Source organism: Mytilus edulis, chromosome 14 (assembly GCF_963676685.1).
Source record: "Mytilus edulis chromosome 14, xbMytEdul2.2, whole genome shotgun sequence".
Classification (NCBI taxonomy): domain Eukaryota; kingdom Metazoa; phylum Mollusca; class Bivalvia; order Mytilida; family Mytilidae; genus Mytilus; species Mytilus edulis.
Window position 1 is genome coordinate 50,175,353 of NC_092357.1, and position 16,525 is coordinate 50,191,877.

Below are 16,525 nucleotides of genomic sequence, written 5' to 3' on the forward strand. Positions count from 1 at the left end.
AATTAGGGACCAAAAAGGGGCCCAAATAAGCATTATTCTTGGTTTTTGCACCATAACTTTAGTATAAGTAAATAGAAATCTATGAAATTTAAACACAAGGTTTATGCCCATAAAGGGAAGGTTGGGTTTGATTTTGGGAGGTTTGGTCCCAACAGTTTAGTAATTAGGGACCAAAAAGGGGCCCAAATAAGCATTATTCTTGGTTTTTGCACCATAACTTTAGTATAAGTAAATAGAAATCTATGAAATTTAAACACAAGGTTTATGCCCATAAAGGGAAGGTTGGGTTTGATTTTGGGAGGTTTGGTCCCAACAGTTTAGGAATAAGGGGCGCAAAGGGTCCAAAATTGAACTTTGTTTGATTTCATCAAAAATTGAATAATTGGGGTTCTTTGATATGCCGAATCTACATGATCTAACTGTGTATGTAGATTCTTAATTTTTGGTCCCGTTTTCAAATTGGTCTACATTAAGGTCCAAAGGGTCCAAAATTAAACTTAGTTTGATTTTAATAAAAATTGAATCCTTGGGGTTCTTTGATATGCTGAATCTAAAAATGTACATAGATTTTTTTATTATTGGCCCAGTTTTCAAGTTGGTCCAAATCGGGGTTCAAAATTAAACTTTGTTTGATTTCATCAAAAATTGAATAATTCGGGTTCTTTGATATGCCAAATCTAACTGTTTATGTAGATTCTTAATTTTTGGTCCCGTTTTCAAATTGGTCTGCATTAAAGTCCAAAGGGTCCAAAATTAAACTAAGTTTGATTTTAACAAAAATTGAATTCTTGGCCTTTTTTGATATGCTGAATCTAAACATATACTTAGATTTTTGATTATGGGCCCAGTTTTCAAGTTGGTTCAAATCAGGATCCAAAATTATTATATTAAGTATTGTGCAATAGCAAGAAATTTTCAATTGCACAGTATTCAGCAATAGCAAGAAATCTTCAATTGCACCGTATTGTGCAATAGCAAGAAATTTTCAATTGCACAGTATTGCGCAATAGCAAGAAATCTTCAATTGCACAGTATTGTGCAATAGCAAATATTTTCAATTGCAAAGTATTGCGCAATAGCAAGAAATATCTAATTGCACAATATTGTGCAATAGCAAGAAATTTTCAATTGGAGTTATCTTTCTTTGTCCAGAATAGTAGTTGAATCAACTTAAACCATTGTTTTATACAATATACAATGTATATTCACTTTAACTACCAACTGATAAATTAAAACAATCTTTACCATTCAGTGATAACAAGCACTTTATTTTACATTTTAATATTTTATGATGTATTTAAATGAGTAGTTATTGTTGCAAACTCCATTAGGAATTTGAATTGAGATCAGTTTTGGAAAAAGGGAAAGGGGGATGTGAAAAAAAATGGGGGGTAAATTTTTCTCATTTCAGATTTCATAAATAAAAAGAAAATTTCTTCTAACATTTTTTTGAGAGGATTAATATTCAACAGCATAGTGAATTGCTCAAAGGCAAAAAAAATATTTTAAGTTCATTAGACCACATTCATTCTGTGTCAGAAACCTATGCTGTGTCAACTATTTAATCACAATCCAAATTTAGAGCTGAATCCAGCTTAAATGTTGTGTCCATACTTGCCCCAACTGTTCAGGGTTCAATCTCTGCGGTCGTATATAGCTGCGCCCTGCGGAGCATCTGGTTCTAATTATTAATTTCATCTAAATCTGGATTATTCCAAATGATACGTTTTGACGTTACGTCTTACGTGAAACGAACATTACACCGTTAGAACTATTTTCTAAATATTTTGAAGTATATCTAAACAAAATTTTATTATTCTATAGAAATTCCTATTATTATACTTCGATATTTGGTGTGACCTTTTGTATGCTGCCTTCTTCTGTTTCTCAAGAAATTAAACCGCTGGATGAAGAAATAAGTCGATCGATTTTGCATTAAAGATACAAACTGCAAAACATCAATTATAGCTAAGTATGTAAGAATATTACGGCATTGTGTTTCATTATCGAAATCTGATATTGAGATGTCCGCCATTTGTGTTTAGATTAGTTTACACATGGCATTTTTACAAAAAGCTACGGTTACTGGATCGCGATAATTGCTACGTAGTACACATAATTATAAGGTTTTCGAATTTCACCGGAAATTAATTACGAAACTTTAATCATAAGTTTATTCTCTGCGTCAGGAGTCAACAGAAGCCAGAAAATTACATTTTCTATTTTGAAAAGAATCTTTATGATTTTATTATTTAATCTTAAAAGGAAAAACCTGACCCGACATATGCTTGAGGTATTTTTTTCCAGTGTTAAAGGACATAAAGAAAATATTATTTTGTGAATTTGACAGCTAGCGGATTGAATTTGACAAACACAAGTCTTTATATTTTTTTTAATAAAGATTATTAAATCATAATTACTTGTAATGACTTTACATATTTCATAATTTATGATAACAAATAAAATTTGATCAAGAGCTGATAATAAGAACCGCTTGATAGTTTGAGGGGATTTTATATCAATAATTATATAACAATTGTACATATTGACATGGATTTAAAAACTTGTAAAATTTAAGATTCCCGTTATATAATAAATCACAACATGTTATGTTTGCTAAGTCGAGTTATGTCTATATAAAGTGAGTTAATTATGATTTCATATGTCAAATTTCCACCTTTGACCTGCAGATAAATTACACATGTTCTAACGATATTTATACAAAGAGTAAAATTGTTTTTGTAAGGCGGTATCCACAATAAATGTTTTTAAATGGTAAAAGGTACATGTAACAGCTTCAACTCCTAAATATTTGAGGGCCTTTCGTATTTCTTTTCTTTATGACATTTTTCTCAGGTCTTTATTTTTGGCCATTATTCAGTATTTTGTCTGAGTTTAATATAGTTAATAGTATTTTTAGATTTGGAAAACCCCATGTAGACCAATAATGTATGGTGAATTTTATAGTAGCGTACATTCATGAAGAACAATAATCAACGACAAAGGAGAAATTTGTGAAGCTAAAATTCTAAGAGGTTCTTGTTTGTTATCGATTGATCTGGGCGTTGTTAACTTTCTTTTCGGGGGCCTCGGGATTTGAACTAACGACCCATATCTTCAAAAATGTACAGAAAATCTTAAGAACTGTAGAAAGATATTCAATGGTTCGCGTTATAGTTATCAGAGTAGAAATAACGTGGAGTAATTTGTCAAGCAAGAAAGACGTCGATTTGTGGCGCAAATGAAATGGTAATTTGCGCAAATGAAATGGCAATGTGCGCAAATGTAATGGCAATGTGCACACATGTAATGCACCAGTTTGGGCCTTGCCGTCGTAAGCGAAAAATCAGTAATTGGCATAGCATACTTAGTAAAAGATTTAAGACAGAAAAGTGTCAGCTCACACAATTAACACCTTATTTAATTTTAATATATACGTAAATCAAGACCAACCATATATGTATGTGATTTTAAACAGGTGTTGCGATTGCAATCTTTTGACCAAACTTAATATTTTATAAAACTGCTATGAATCAGACGAGAAAGACAAATTATGTGGTAATTAACTTGATTAAGATGTCCGTTGCAGTTTAGATGCCAAGACATGAGTCATGTGAATGCGTCTTTAATAACTTGGATAAAATTATCCGGAGGCAACTTTCACTTCAAGAAATCCTAGAAATATTCGTAAGATTGGCAAGGTATCTAAGGGTTATCAATTCTTGAAAATTTAGTTATGAATTTGAAATTCAGTTTTGCATCTACTTTTCTCTTCTTCGAAAGTAGTTCAGAAAAAAAAATCTGATTTTTGAATTAAATTTTTAAGCTTTTTTTTTTATCTTCAAATATTTGACCCTGTAAGAAGCCCCAATGACATATGTGACTCAGAGATTATGAAAATATGTTCTTTAGTGGAAAATAATGCAAGAAGTAAATTAATTACACATTTGCAGACGACAAGTTCATCAGAATTGTCTTCACTCTTGTTAATCAGACATCAATTTCCTTGTGTTTATATTAAGAGGTCAATGTTTAAAATCCATTTGTCTTTATTTATTGTAAGTCCGAATATGAAAGTTCGGAAAAATAGGGGGATCGTTCTTTTCATCATTTCACCATCTTTAAACCTAGATTGGTATATTTTGATGAAATTTGACCACATTATAAAAAATAACGTATAAGCATTTTCAGGCTAGATAGAGACGGTTATGAAAAATTTATCATATTTTTTTTCCATATCGACCTCGAGTGTTGAAAATCCCATTTAAGATTAAAGTTCAAATTTGAAAACATGTTTGAATTCCCACCCTGTTTATCAGACCAACTGTCCAAAATCCTCTTTATCAACCATTATACAATAATATTTGTAAACATCTGATTAACTCTAATATATTTGCTATCGGATTGTCGTAATAACACGTGTCCAGTCCGGGACCGGTCCTTTCATGCAATTAGAAGAAATGGCTTCAACGTTTGATTTGTGATATGTTTTTACTGCAATTTAAAAGCATGCCACTCATGTGATTTTTATCAGAGTTTTTTTTATCGAAAAAATAAATCACCTTTGATCATTTCCTTAAATTTGACATAAAAGGGCTTAAGAGGTTAGTGCGCGGAATACAGGTAACAGCGGTCAACTAAATTTATCGAGTAAATTCGAAAAATTAATGAATATAACAATTCCATAAAGATCTACACTGTAGTAGGTTTAACAAACATTACCTTTTTAGAATGTAATTAGCGATTCGTATATTATCTATGATATTTTATTGTGGTATAAAACTGAAAAAAAACCTGCTTTGCACATGTACTAGCAGAGACATATTGTATTATATGTATCTGGTACTAATCACGCTGAAATTACTCTCAATGTACATTCTGTACTAGTTCATAATTATCAAAACACAGCAAAAACATGCTTTTATTGCACGTATAAATTATTTTGAACCTTGTTCTACATGGCGGATGCCTATAGCAGAGCAGCATCAAATAGCATTTTTTTATTCTTCTGTTTGTTCCGGTTTGACAAATAGCCATCCCTTGCAGTGCTTGGTTCGAACCTCCGAGACGGTAAATATTATTTGCATTGTTTTTTATTGAAATGAATATGCCTCTAAATTTGCCATTGGATATTTATGACATGTTGTTTCCAGTTCTCTCTGATATGAAAAAAAATCACAATTATTATGATAACATTTGGTTAATTTGTTTACTCTTTTATATCAACATATTACGACTACGACTGTCGACGTATGGACAAACATACTTCTTGACCAATGTCCACATTCCCAAATCCCCGGGAGTAGCTTCGAGGGTCCGTCATCCTGGCCTCTTCGTTATATAACGATGTAAAGTTCGTCCATCCTTCTTGCAGCTTATCTACCCAATTGTCAACATGATGGTACAAACAGCGCTTTAACATTGATTAAAACTGTCGTAATAAGGCCTCTTAAAACCTGGACTGTAATACCCTTTACTTGTTCAAAAACAACGAGGAGATTTCATGGGTATTAGGTCTTTAGTGCCATATTTATAATAATTAGGTCTGCTTTCACGAGGATATTTTAAATATTATAATCCGACCATTTACCTAACAAGTCTGACACGATAGAGAAGTATAACCAAGGACCTTAATTTGCATACTCAAACATCAGGTACGTGTATCTGGTTCAAAGTTTTAAAGTTATGTTCAAATATTAATTTAATTTAATGATTAAATATAAGTATTAACATATTGGCTTGTCGGATATAATAATGATAATGAAATTTTCATGTGGTAAACTTTGAAAACCAACAAAATTTTATCGCTCACCTGACCAAGGACCTTTTCGGATAATTTTGTTTTGGGGAAAAAGGGGGGTTAAAGATATATATCATTTATTTTTTTATTGGTTTTTTTTTCGATTTCGGGAAATAGACATTAATACTTTATAATTAATTTTCTTTATGACGGTAATATAGTATTTTTAATACATTACCAGGAAACACTTTTCGTAACAAGTAAAAAAACGAAATATTTAGTTACCACATAATATGGTAGGCTATATGCCCTTTTTTTTTTTTGTATTTTAGTGAAATTCTCAAAACCAACTAATAAGGAAGTAGAATACAGTGCAATATTGAAAAAAAAATCACGAACTACACTTGTAAACATGCATTCCCTTCAGTTTGACACAATAATTTAACATAAACTGCATTGTTCAACAATTGTATCCCCGCTTCAAATGAAGTTTATATACTGGTTTACGTGAATGCGTCTGTGTTATACCGTCCGTCCGTCTGGTACGTAAAATGTTGTTACCACTTTGATAGGGAACCGGAAAACAGAGCTCCGGATGGTGTATCAGGCTATATGTCATCAAGTTAAACTGTGTGATGCATTTACAGATAGATTCATGCACCGCTCTTCAACTTTCAAATGAAATCTTACTCATGATGGACATTTGTGAAATTTCATCGCACTTTTCAAATGATCATCACGTTTTTTATAAAACTTTTGATGCGTTTTCTCAACAATCACACATCAACGTTCTGTTAACAGTATATACTTATAAAGTGGGAATATAGGTCAACTGGTTTATATAGCAAACTGACCATCAATAGGAAATGGTTTTGAATAATGTCGGCTATCTTCATATCTGTTATATATCGTCTGCGCTTGCTCGTACGTTCCATAGCATAATTGTAAATTGATGCCATGTAAATTTTTGACGTTATCCAATCAAAATGAACGTTACATACGTTGTTGCATTCGAATGAATATTTGTATCTCACTGACGCTATTCCCACATCATTCGAGTTGTCGCAATTATTGCCAAAAACATTCTTTCACGTTGAAAATTTCAGGATAGAACTTTTTCGACCATTTCCTTTAAGGATGTACTTAGGTGATCTAAGGTAAAAATAAAATGAATTCAAAATTCAAAATTGCTACTTTAAGCTGGAAGAGTATTCGTTCAAGATCAAAATAAGCTAGAAATATTGATAGGTCATGGAGCTACTTTTCAAGATATTTGATTAATAAAATATGGCGGGAAAAGGCTAACTCGGACTTTTACTTTATATTTTGCATTGGTATTATTTGGGTCTCAAATTAAAAAATAGGAAATTAAGAATCTGCTTTAATTTTGTTAAATGACCTTTTATGAGCTATTAAGGCTTATGTTAAAAGATAAATAATTGTTATGGGGCAAAATATTTTACCTTGTATCATATGGGAAAACACCAAGGAGTCCGAACATTTGACACTTATTCCACTGAAACTTCACCAAGGTACATCCTTAAGCGAATGTGTCACCGTTAGGATTCTAAATCGTAAGTGGGTAAACTATGCCTGGTTATCTACAATTTTCTATAGTATTGAACGTAAAATACGTTTACAGCAAAGGTGAAAAATGTCAATCTTAAAATCTGGTAAACCATGGACTTAGTATAGAAAGTTCCTGGTTAAAACAAATAATAATTCGGGAAGTGAATGGGATACCATCTATTTTCAATTAACGCAAAAATGGCAACTAAGATTTCAAACTTTGTAGGTACAACATGGAAATATAAACTAAAACAAACTTTTCAAATGTCCATAGCCAAATTGAAACTGACGTGTGTTTTATTTTGATAATTCTATATCTCCGCAATATGCGCTCAGTTTTTGTAATTAATAAGTTTTGGATGTTTGACGGCATCCCGGAAGACATTTCTGTTGTTCCATCTGTTGAAGAACCAAGTAAAAACAAAGAAACATGTTAAAATTCGCACGACACGTGCTGTTACGTCATGAAGTATCCAAATTACCAAAATTAAGGATCGGTAAGCATTTTAATTTAACTAATTACAAAATATAACGTGGATTATATTATTTTATAAACATAAAGTTTAGCAGGATAGGTTTGAGAGGTTCCTTATCTATAAAACATACCTATCTAACGGATTATAAGGGGAGATAATCTTATTAGTACATATGGATAATGGACGGATAACAAAAAGTGCCACTTTTTGATAATGATCTTTGAAATCTTTCAATTATTCTTTTCATGTCTTATCAAGGATAATCTTACATAAATTAATTTACAAACGAGGGGATTAGCGACTGTAATTGACATCTATTGTAATAGTTCCACTTAAGATAAAATGATAATTATATTAAATATAATAATCCTATTGTATTTCATACATTTTGCGATTATAACAGATTCGATTTACTGTTCATGCCTGTTTTTTCATTCAGTACGCAAATCCATGGAAGTATTCTATTGACAATAGAATACTTCCATGGTTAAACAAATCAAAACGGTCAGAATAATGATAAAAAAAACATTTTGTATAGTGTACGTAGTGTAAATTGCAAGAATTGTATATGGATCCATCTAAACATAGTTCTGAAACCAAACTAGGCTGCTAAATAAGGGAGTATCTTATTCTGAATCTCCACATTTCTCCGAAAATACGCTACAACTGTTAATAGTTCGGGTTTTTTCATTAACACACCCAGTCTATATAAAATGTTGTGTTCTCTTGCTTACTAGAATTGTGTCCCAATGTTTTTAAAGAACGTTTCTTTCCCCGTTTTCTTTGGGCGGGGGGGGGGGTGAAAAAATTTCACAATCTTATCCAGTGTGGCACATGCTGTGTTGTCGGTGTAATAGGTTTGTTTTAAAGCATCAATTGGAATATGTGTGAACAACATTTTTTGTATCTCCGATTCTCAACAACAACGTTTTTCACAGTAACCGTTCGAACTGTAAAATACGCACCATGATTAACTCTTTTAATTAGCTACCCTAAAGGGTATTGACAGAATTTGTGAAACACATGAATTTTAATTAACCGCTGTTTATCAAACCCCTGTAGTTCTAAGTTAATTATTGGCCTATTTTGCGTGTCAGAACATGTCATCATATGTTCTTTGGCAAGAACACCACTAATTCTTTTTAATATGAGTACTCATAAGTCAGTGCAAACGTAAGTAGCCAATATTTTCTTATACTTGTCATGACATATTGATAAACCTCCAATATCAGACTGAATAAAAGATAAAAGAGTCAGAATATTCACTTTTAAGAAATTTTGTAACTTTAAATTGTTTTCCGATGCTCTAAACGAAAGTCGTGTTTTTATTTTAGCAATTTGTTCGGACCTTTCATATATTTTGCAATTAGATCGGAACTTACTACGAAGATAATATATGCATTTTTTTACCGTTAAATATTGCTTCAGCTCAACTGACGCGAATATTTCCCAAATAACAAACTTAACATTTGAACTTCCGTAAAGCAGGGGTACCGTATGCCTCTCCGTGAAATAAGTGTGCTGTCCTTTTTAATTGAATAGTCGGACTATTCATGATAGATACCAGATAGTAAAAAATTGATTTCAAACACGGCTCTATGAATATCTAACCTGGCTGCATTGTTTGTTATACTACAGCCGTAATGCAGGGGACATTAAGTTTTACCTTTCTCCGTCTGTAAGTCCGTCCGCTCGTTTGTACAACCGTTCGTCCGTACGTCCTCGAATTGGTTTCCGTATTTTAGTTTGGCGGAACCGAATATTACGAAATTTATACATAATGTTTAAAGCCACAAAACACAGATCAAGTTTGCTATTTGGTGGCGTCACTTTTACCGTTCTAGAGTAATGCAGCTTTAAGAAAGAAGAAAAAAATGCAGAATTTTTCGTTTCCGTTCTATAACTAAAATTTGTCTCAACCAAATGTAATGAATCTTATACAAAATAAATATTACCAAAAAAAAACACAGATCAAGATTGAATTTGGTGGGCGTCACTTTTTCTTCTTTTGAGTTATGCCCGTTACAAATCGAAAATAATGCTGAATTTTTCGGTTTCGGTTCCCTAGCTTAAGTTGGCATCAACCGAATGTTGTAAAACTTATACACAATGCTTATTACCACAAAACGTAGATCAAGTACAAATTAGGGTAGCGTCACTTTTACCTTCTTGTGTTATCCCTTTCATGGTAACGTTATATGCAAAGAGGTGACATCATCTTTGTCCGTTGGACACATTCCCCATTTATTTGTTTATCTTGTCCCCTTTTGTCATCATTGTATTTTTCACATACATAGTGTTTTTCGATTATAAATACGGCTAACGGAGACAAAATCAATGACAGCTAGTAAGATCTTGTCATAAAATTGCAGAGTCATGTCCATATGTACAAGAAACACGAATCATACAAACTATTGGACAGGTTATTCAACCAGTGTTTATCACGATTAATGTAAAAGCTATGTCATTACTGCAAAAAATAATTAGTATTTTGCCTGTCATTAGTTTTTTGGTTGTTTGTGGGGTGTCAGTTTCTGAAAAGGACAATGTGATCGATTTCTTAAGGGCAGGGCTGTGATACTTACCAGTGGTATTTACTGAGAACGGACATTAATCATTTACTGGTGTCAAAGTTACCAGTCTATGAACAGTCATATATAAGATGTACGTTCTTATGTAAGAAATAATTATAGGGGATTCTATTTTACCGTATTACAGAAAAAATATGTGTTTTTATGGGAAGCGGATTGCTCCGTGCTGTGTAATTTTCTCAGTGTGATTTGGTCATTCTGTTCGGAATGTTTCTAATTTAATTAATAGATTTTTATCGCTGTAATTAGACTTTGTTGTTCACATTTTCTTGTCATAATGAACGCATAGAAATGTCGCTAAATTCTTCCCCACTTGAAAATCTGAGATTTTGTCAAACAATAAAATGGATTTCCACACAGTTGAATTTAATAAAGCTATCCTGCAGCGTGCTGTCTAGAGAACACTAATTGTTTTGTTCAAATTTTGTCCAATTAGAGTAAAAAATAAAACCCTTCTGTCCACGAGAAAAAAATTCAGCGGTCACGTACAGACAGTAGCTATGGGAAATCTGATCATTAGTTTCGAATCTTTAACCTTTCACCACGACATAAAATCACACGCATATTCATATTTACACTTGTCTAATAAATTTATTTTCATTTTAAATCATTAATTTGGTTACAATTCGTTGCACAGATGGGTCTTAATTTCATTTATTAGTATCAGAGACATCATAATAAAATTGTTTTAATATGATGCCTCTGTTAAGAGAGAGAAAAGTTGGAGTTGAAAATTAGACAGAATAAAATATTTTTTATAAGATACAAACAGGGGTTAAGCGCGAGCGATATAGAACAAAAGCATAACGAAACCCAAGTTTTGAGTTATTTTAACTTGTGTGTTCAAAACTTGAACGAAAATTGGGAATCAATTATATAAATTTATTTTGATATATGTGCAGTCCACATTTGTCTGTTATATCTTAAATATAATGGAATCATTTCATTCAACTTTCACACAAGTGAGAGGGTTAGCTAGCTATAAAACCAGTTTTTTTTTCACCACTTTCTACATAAGAAAGTACCTGCTCGAAGTCAGGAATATGAGAGTTGTTATCTATTCGTTTGAAGTGTTCGAGCTTTTGATTTTGCTATGTTTTCAAAAAAAAAAGTTTGACTTTCCGTTTTGAATATTTCTGGGAGCTCAGTATTTTTGTGATTTTACTTTTTTATAACACATAGAATCATATTCAAAACAGTGTAGCTGTGGCCATTGATTGACAACCTTAAATTATCCCATTGACGGGGGCAGATTAGGTGAACGTGTGTCTGTAACGACAACTGCTCACTACTTACTTATTATAGAATTTAAACTGTGGGGTCACCAAAGGTTCTTAACGCCTTTAATATTAAAATAGTTCGAAAAATTAATCAGGATTTTGATTTATATTATTGATATAAATCAAAACATCGTGTTATTCCTGATTAGTTTTTCTAATTTCTTTATTTAGGTGTTGAGAACCTTTTGTGACCCCACAGTTTAAGTGCCTTTAACAAGTACATAGTGAGCAGCGATTGTTACAGATAAACGTTCACATAATCTGCCCCAGTCAATGGGATAATTTAAGGTTGTTAATCAATGGCCACAGCTACACTGTTTTGAATATGATTCTATTCTGGCAAAGATGTTTTGCAGAAGTGTTGGTATCCTGTAAAAATAAAATGATGTGCAAAATTATTTACTTTTTTATATTTCTGTATGTGCCAGAGTGGTTTCGTTGTTCATAATTATAATTCAGTAAACCAAAATAGAATAAGTAAATAATTATTCTTGTTTAGCATATTTAAAACAAATATATGTTTAATATGTTGCACGTTAAGTATGTTTAAAACGTTAACAGAATTAAAATACAAAAATGAAGAATATTTGTGTAATGAAGAAAAGAAATAGCGAGATGATTTTGTTTTAAAATGTTTATTTCAGGTTATAATTTGAATATGCAATGTTTGTAAATTAACATGAAACAGGCCGGCAAATAATAAGTATGTAAATTTGTAGTGATCTACTATTTAAACCTTTTTAAGCTTTTATTACAATTTTACAAGTTTATAACTACTATCAACTTTGCCTCATTAAAGAAACTGTTTTATTTTATTATATTATTAACTTGTTATTTATTTTCACAGGTAATATGATCTACGACTTTATTATTGACAAAGATTGACGAAAAATAACCAAAGGGCTTTTGATAGAAATCTTTCGTTTATTCATAATCCAGTGGGCGGAGTTAGTATTGAATGACATTTGGTAAACACGCTTATCCGATTGGACCATTTTGTTGTGATTGACATCCATCGTGTCAACTTATGTTGAAAATAATTCATATTTCTACCGACTATAAACCAAAGATTAAGCGATAAAGTCATCAAATCTTGATTGCGATATGACATGCTTGGAAGGACTTGTTTAGAACAAATTGAAGTTTTGACATAAGCTATTAAGGTGGTATTTAAAAAACAGAACCAAACCTCGCCTTGGGATTTAAAATTGAAATAACCGAACAACAATATATACAGAATTTAAACACTTTATGTTTTCGATTTAAATGCATCTTAGTGTACCGAGCTGTTTGGACTTAATTCTTATGGAACATTTTAATATATAAGAGGATTTTGTTACGGCGTTTCAAATAAACTGAAAAGAATTAGAACTCAACTCAACGGAGAACTTCTACCACGAATTAAAAAGTGTATGTATGGATTTTTCATAACAATTTTCGGTGTTTTAATATTTGTTATTTTCGTAAATGAATATTAATATTCAAATGTCAGCGGTAAACTGATTGACTCGTGTAATGAACATGGAGATAAACAGCGTCCTGAGGCCACCAAGTATTTTTTGTGTATTTTTATGTGTAATATTTATATTTTGGATTAACTTTGTGACAGCTAGTGGAATAGACGATGAACGAAAATGTCAAGAAATAACTATTCCAATGTGCAAAGGAATCGGGTACAATTTAACTCACTTTCCGAATCAGTTCAACCACGAAACACAAGAAGAAGCCGGACTAGAGGTCCACCAGTTTTGGCCCCTGGTGGAGATACAATGTTCACCCGATTTAAAGCTGTTTCTGTGTAGCATGTATGCCCCTCTATGCATCGTAAACTACAAGAAGCCGTTACCAGCATGCCGGTCTGTATGTGAGCGGGCGAAGGCAGGATGTGCACCACTCATGGCTCAGTACGGATTCGCCTGGCCTGAAAGAATGAACTGCGACAAACTTCCAGTCTATGGTGATAAAGATCAACTGTGTATGGATGTAAACCAGACGGATCGATCAACTCCTATCCCTCCGCGAACACAGCAACCATATCGTCCCGGGGGCCAAGGAGGAAAACGCCCGGGCTCTAATATCAATCCGGGAATAAAGCCTAATACAAACAATAATCCACAAACTTCTGATCAAGAATTTCCAAATTTTGGAAGAGATCATCTAAATATTCCTAGAATCAATAATCAATGTAAAAAGAAATGTGGATGCAGCATGGTTCAATTAGACGATTCAAGTGAACTGTATGGTAAAGTTAAAACGGGAGGGTTTCCGAACTGTGCTATGAACTGTACGAGTCCGTACTTAACACCAGATGAAGTTACGTTCACTACATTCTGGATTGGCTTGTGGTCGGTTCTATGCTGTGTATCAACTGCCATGACGATTCTTACGTTTTGTGTTGATATGCAGCGTTTCAAATATCCCGAACGACCGATTATATTCCTCAGCGCTTGTTATTTTATGGTCAGCATCGGCTATATTATACGCATGGCAGTTGGACATTCTGCGGTTGCATGTGACGGCAAAATGATTCGATACGAAACGACTGGACCGGCTCTGTGTACTGTTGTGTTTCTACTGCTATATTTCTTTGGAATGGCGTCATCAATATGGTGGGTTATTCTTTCGTTAACTTGGTTCTTGTCAGCAGGATTAAAATGGGGACAAGAAGCTATAGCTAGCTACTCTCAATACTTCCATCTTGCCGCTTGGCTCATTCCATCCATAAAGTCGATTGTCGTTCTTGCAATGTCGTCTGTTGACGGCGATCCCGTCGCCGGAATTTGCTACGTCGGAAACCAGAGCGTTGACAATTTGAGGGCATTTGTTCTAGCCCCTCTTTTCGTTTATCTAATTTTAGGTACATCATTCCTTTTAGCGGGATTTGTTTCCTTGTTTCGAATTAGGAGTGTAATTAAAAGACAAGGACAGGGTAAAATAGACAAATTAGAACGCCTCATGATCAGGATTGGCGTTTTTACTGTGTTGTATACTGTTCCAGCTACAATTGTAATTGCGTGCTATTTTTACGAACAACATTTGAAAGACAAATGGGAGAAATCATTAAACTGTTCGTGTCAATTCGGTGAATACTCCCCAGACTATTCAGTATTCATGTTAAAATACTTTATGTGCTTAGTGGTCGGAATCACTTCCGGTTTCTGGATATGGACTGGAAAGACAGTTGATTCGTGGAAGAAATTCTTTGGAAAATACTTTTGTTGTAAAAAAGCAGACGATAGTTTCCATTCAAGACATACGAAACTGTCAAATCAGTCGTATCCTGGGGTTAAACCGCATCCATTAAGTCAGGTTTAATTTCATTCTGTATATTTTATTGTATATTATAGTAGTTCTGAGATAAATAATCTTCATGGGCTTAAGTTCCATCAGATGAAGAATGAAGACTTCAGTATAATGAGTATTTCGGATGCTTCTTCTTTCAATTAAGATTTCAAGTTGAAACAAAAATTAAGAAAGTTCGTGAGACATTTTTTGGAATAAGCCTGAATCTTAAGATCATGTATTATTATTTACATTGTACATATACGTGAATTAACGTTACTATTTATTTTAAAACAAATTTCAGGAGAAAGTTAATTTAATTTTTCACATATGACAAACTACTTTTTTTTTATGAAAGTTTGTGTTTTTCTAATTTCCCCTTTGTTTATGTTTAAATGAAAAATAACTAATATTGAATTCAATGTTATCCTTTTGTAAATTAATTACAAAACGGATGTTTGCACGTCGTGTTTGCAAAAAGATTTTAAGAGGTCAAACAGACCACTATTGGACTTTGGTTTGTTAATTAAATACTGGTACACAAACGCTGACTTTCATTATAAACAGTGACCAAAGAATTTTTAAACATTTCATTCTGTCGAAAAATATGATATTTATCGTGTTCTTATTGATTATTTTTTAATTATTGTTCGTAATTAATTCGTATATAATACTCAAAACTTGAAGGTAAATTTACAAATACTCCTTTTTCACTGATAAAATACTTAGTGAAATTAATTTCACAACCATTTTGTGCAGAAAAATTAGAAAGCACAATTGATTATTACTTGGATGTTTCTGTTTGGGAAAAAATGTCTTAATATGATTTTGCTAGGAAAAATAAGTTAATTAAATGGATACAGGTGTATTCAATAAATAAACACCAGCTACTGTAGTGTTTGCTACTGCACAACCAATCACATCAGCCTACATATGTAATTTACTTCTTTGGTGCTGTCCATTTAGCATTTAGAAATATACATCATACATGTATAAGTATTGTGATTATATAACATGTATTATATTGCATGTTGTTTTGTAATTGTTAAAATTTCATTAATTTATATTTTTCAAGATCATAACTCTTTTTGATATTGAGTAAGATAATAGAAAAGGGCTTACAGTAACATTTGTACAATTATCTTGATTCTTGGGATTTATTTCATTTATTAATTATTATTATTCGATTGGGGTATATATCAGAAATTTAGAGAAAATTTCATTCATTTGGTTTTATGTTTTAAAATTTTTGTGGTAAGATGTGTTATGTCATCTTTTAAATAATACAATACATTTTTTTTGAAAACGATTTGTGAACTCAGACAAACTTTGACCCCATCTACACTCAGTGCACATGTGTCAGTGATGTATTTTAAAATTCTATCTCCTTTTTTAATTGATAGTTCTAATTGTGATCGAAAATATCAGAAAATTACACAAAAAACCTTTTGTCCTCTTCAAAATGAATTAAACTTTAAATATTTACATAACCAAATGGAGGAGTTTTTTAGCTGAAAAGATATATTTAATCAATTCACCGTGGCACGGCGAGTCTAGTATTAAAATTGGATAAATTCACACAAAATT

The 16,525-nt window shown here is 32.3% G+C and overlaps 1 protein-coding gene across 4 annotated transcripts in view; it reads left to right on the top strand.

The window, feature by feature from the left end:
* The window catches only part of LOC139502816 (frizzled-5-like), a 69,673-nt gene extending 53,894 nt beyond the window's left edge, over window positions 1-15,779 (top strand). For all 4 annotated transcript variants that reach the window (XM_071292421.1, XM_071292422.1, XM_071292420.1 and 1 more), the window contains exon 4: window positions 12,504-15,779. In XM_071292421.1, coding sequence (XP_071148522.1) covers window positions 13,172-14,971 — 1,800 coding nt within the window. In that variant the 5' untranslated portion in view covers window positions 12,504-13,171 and the 3' untranslated portion in view covers window positions 14,972-15,779. The remainder of the gene's footprint in view (window positions 1-12,503) is intronic.
* Window positions 15,780-16,525: the final 746 nt, after the last annotated feature.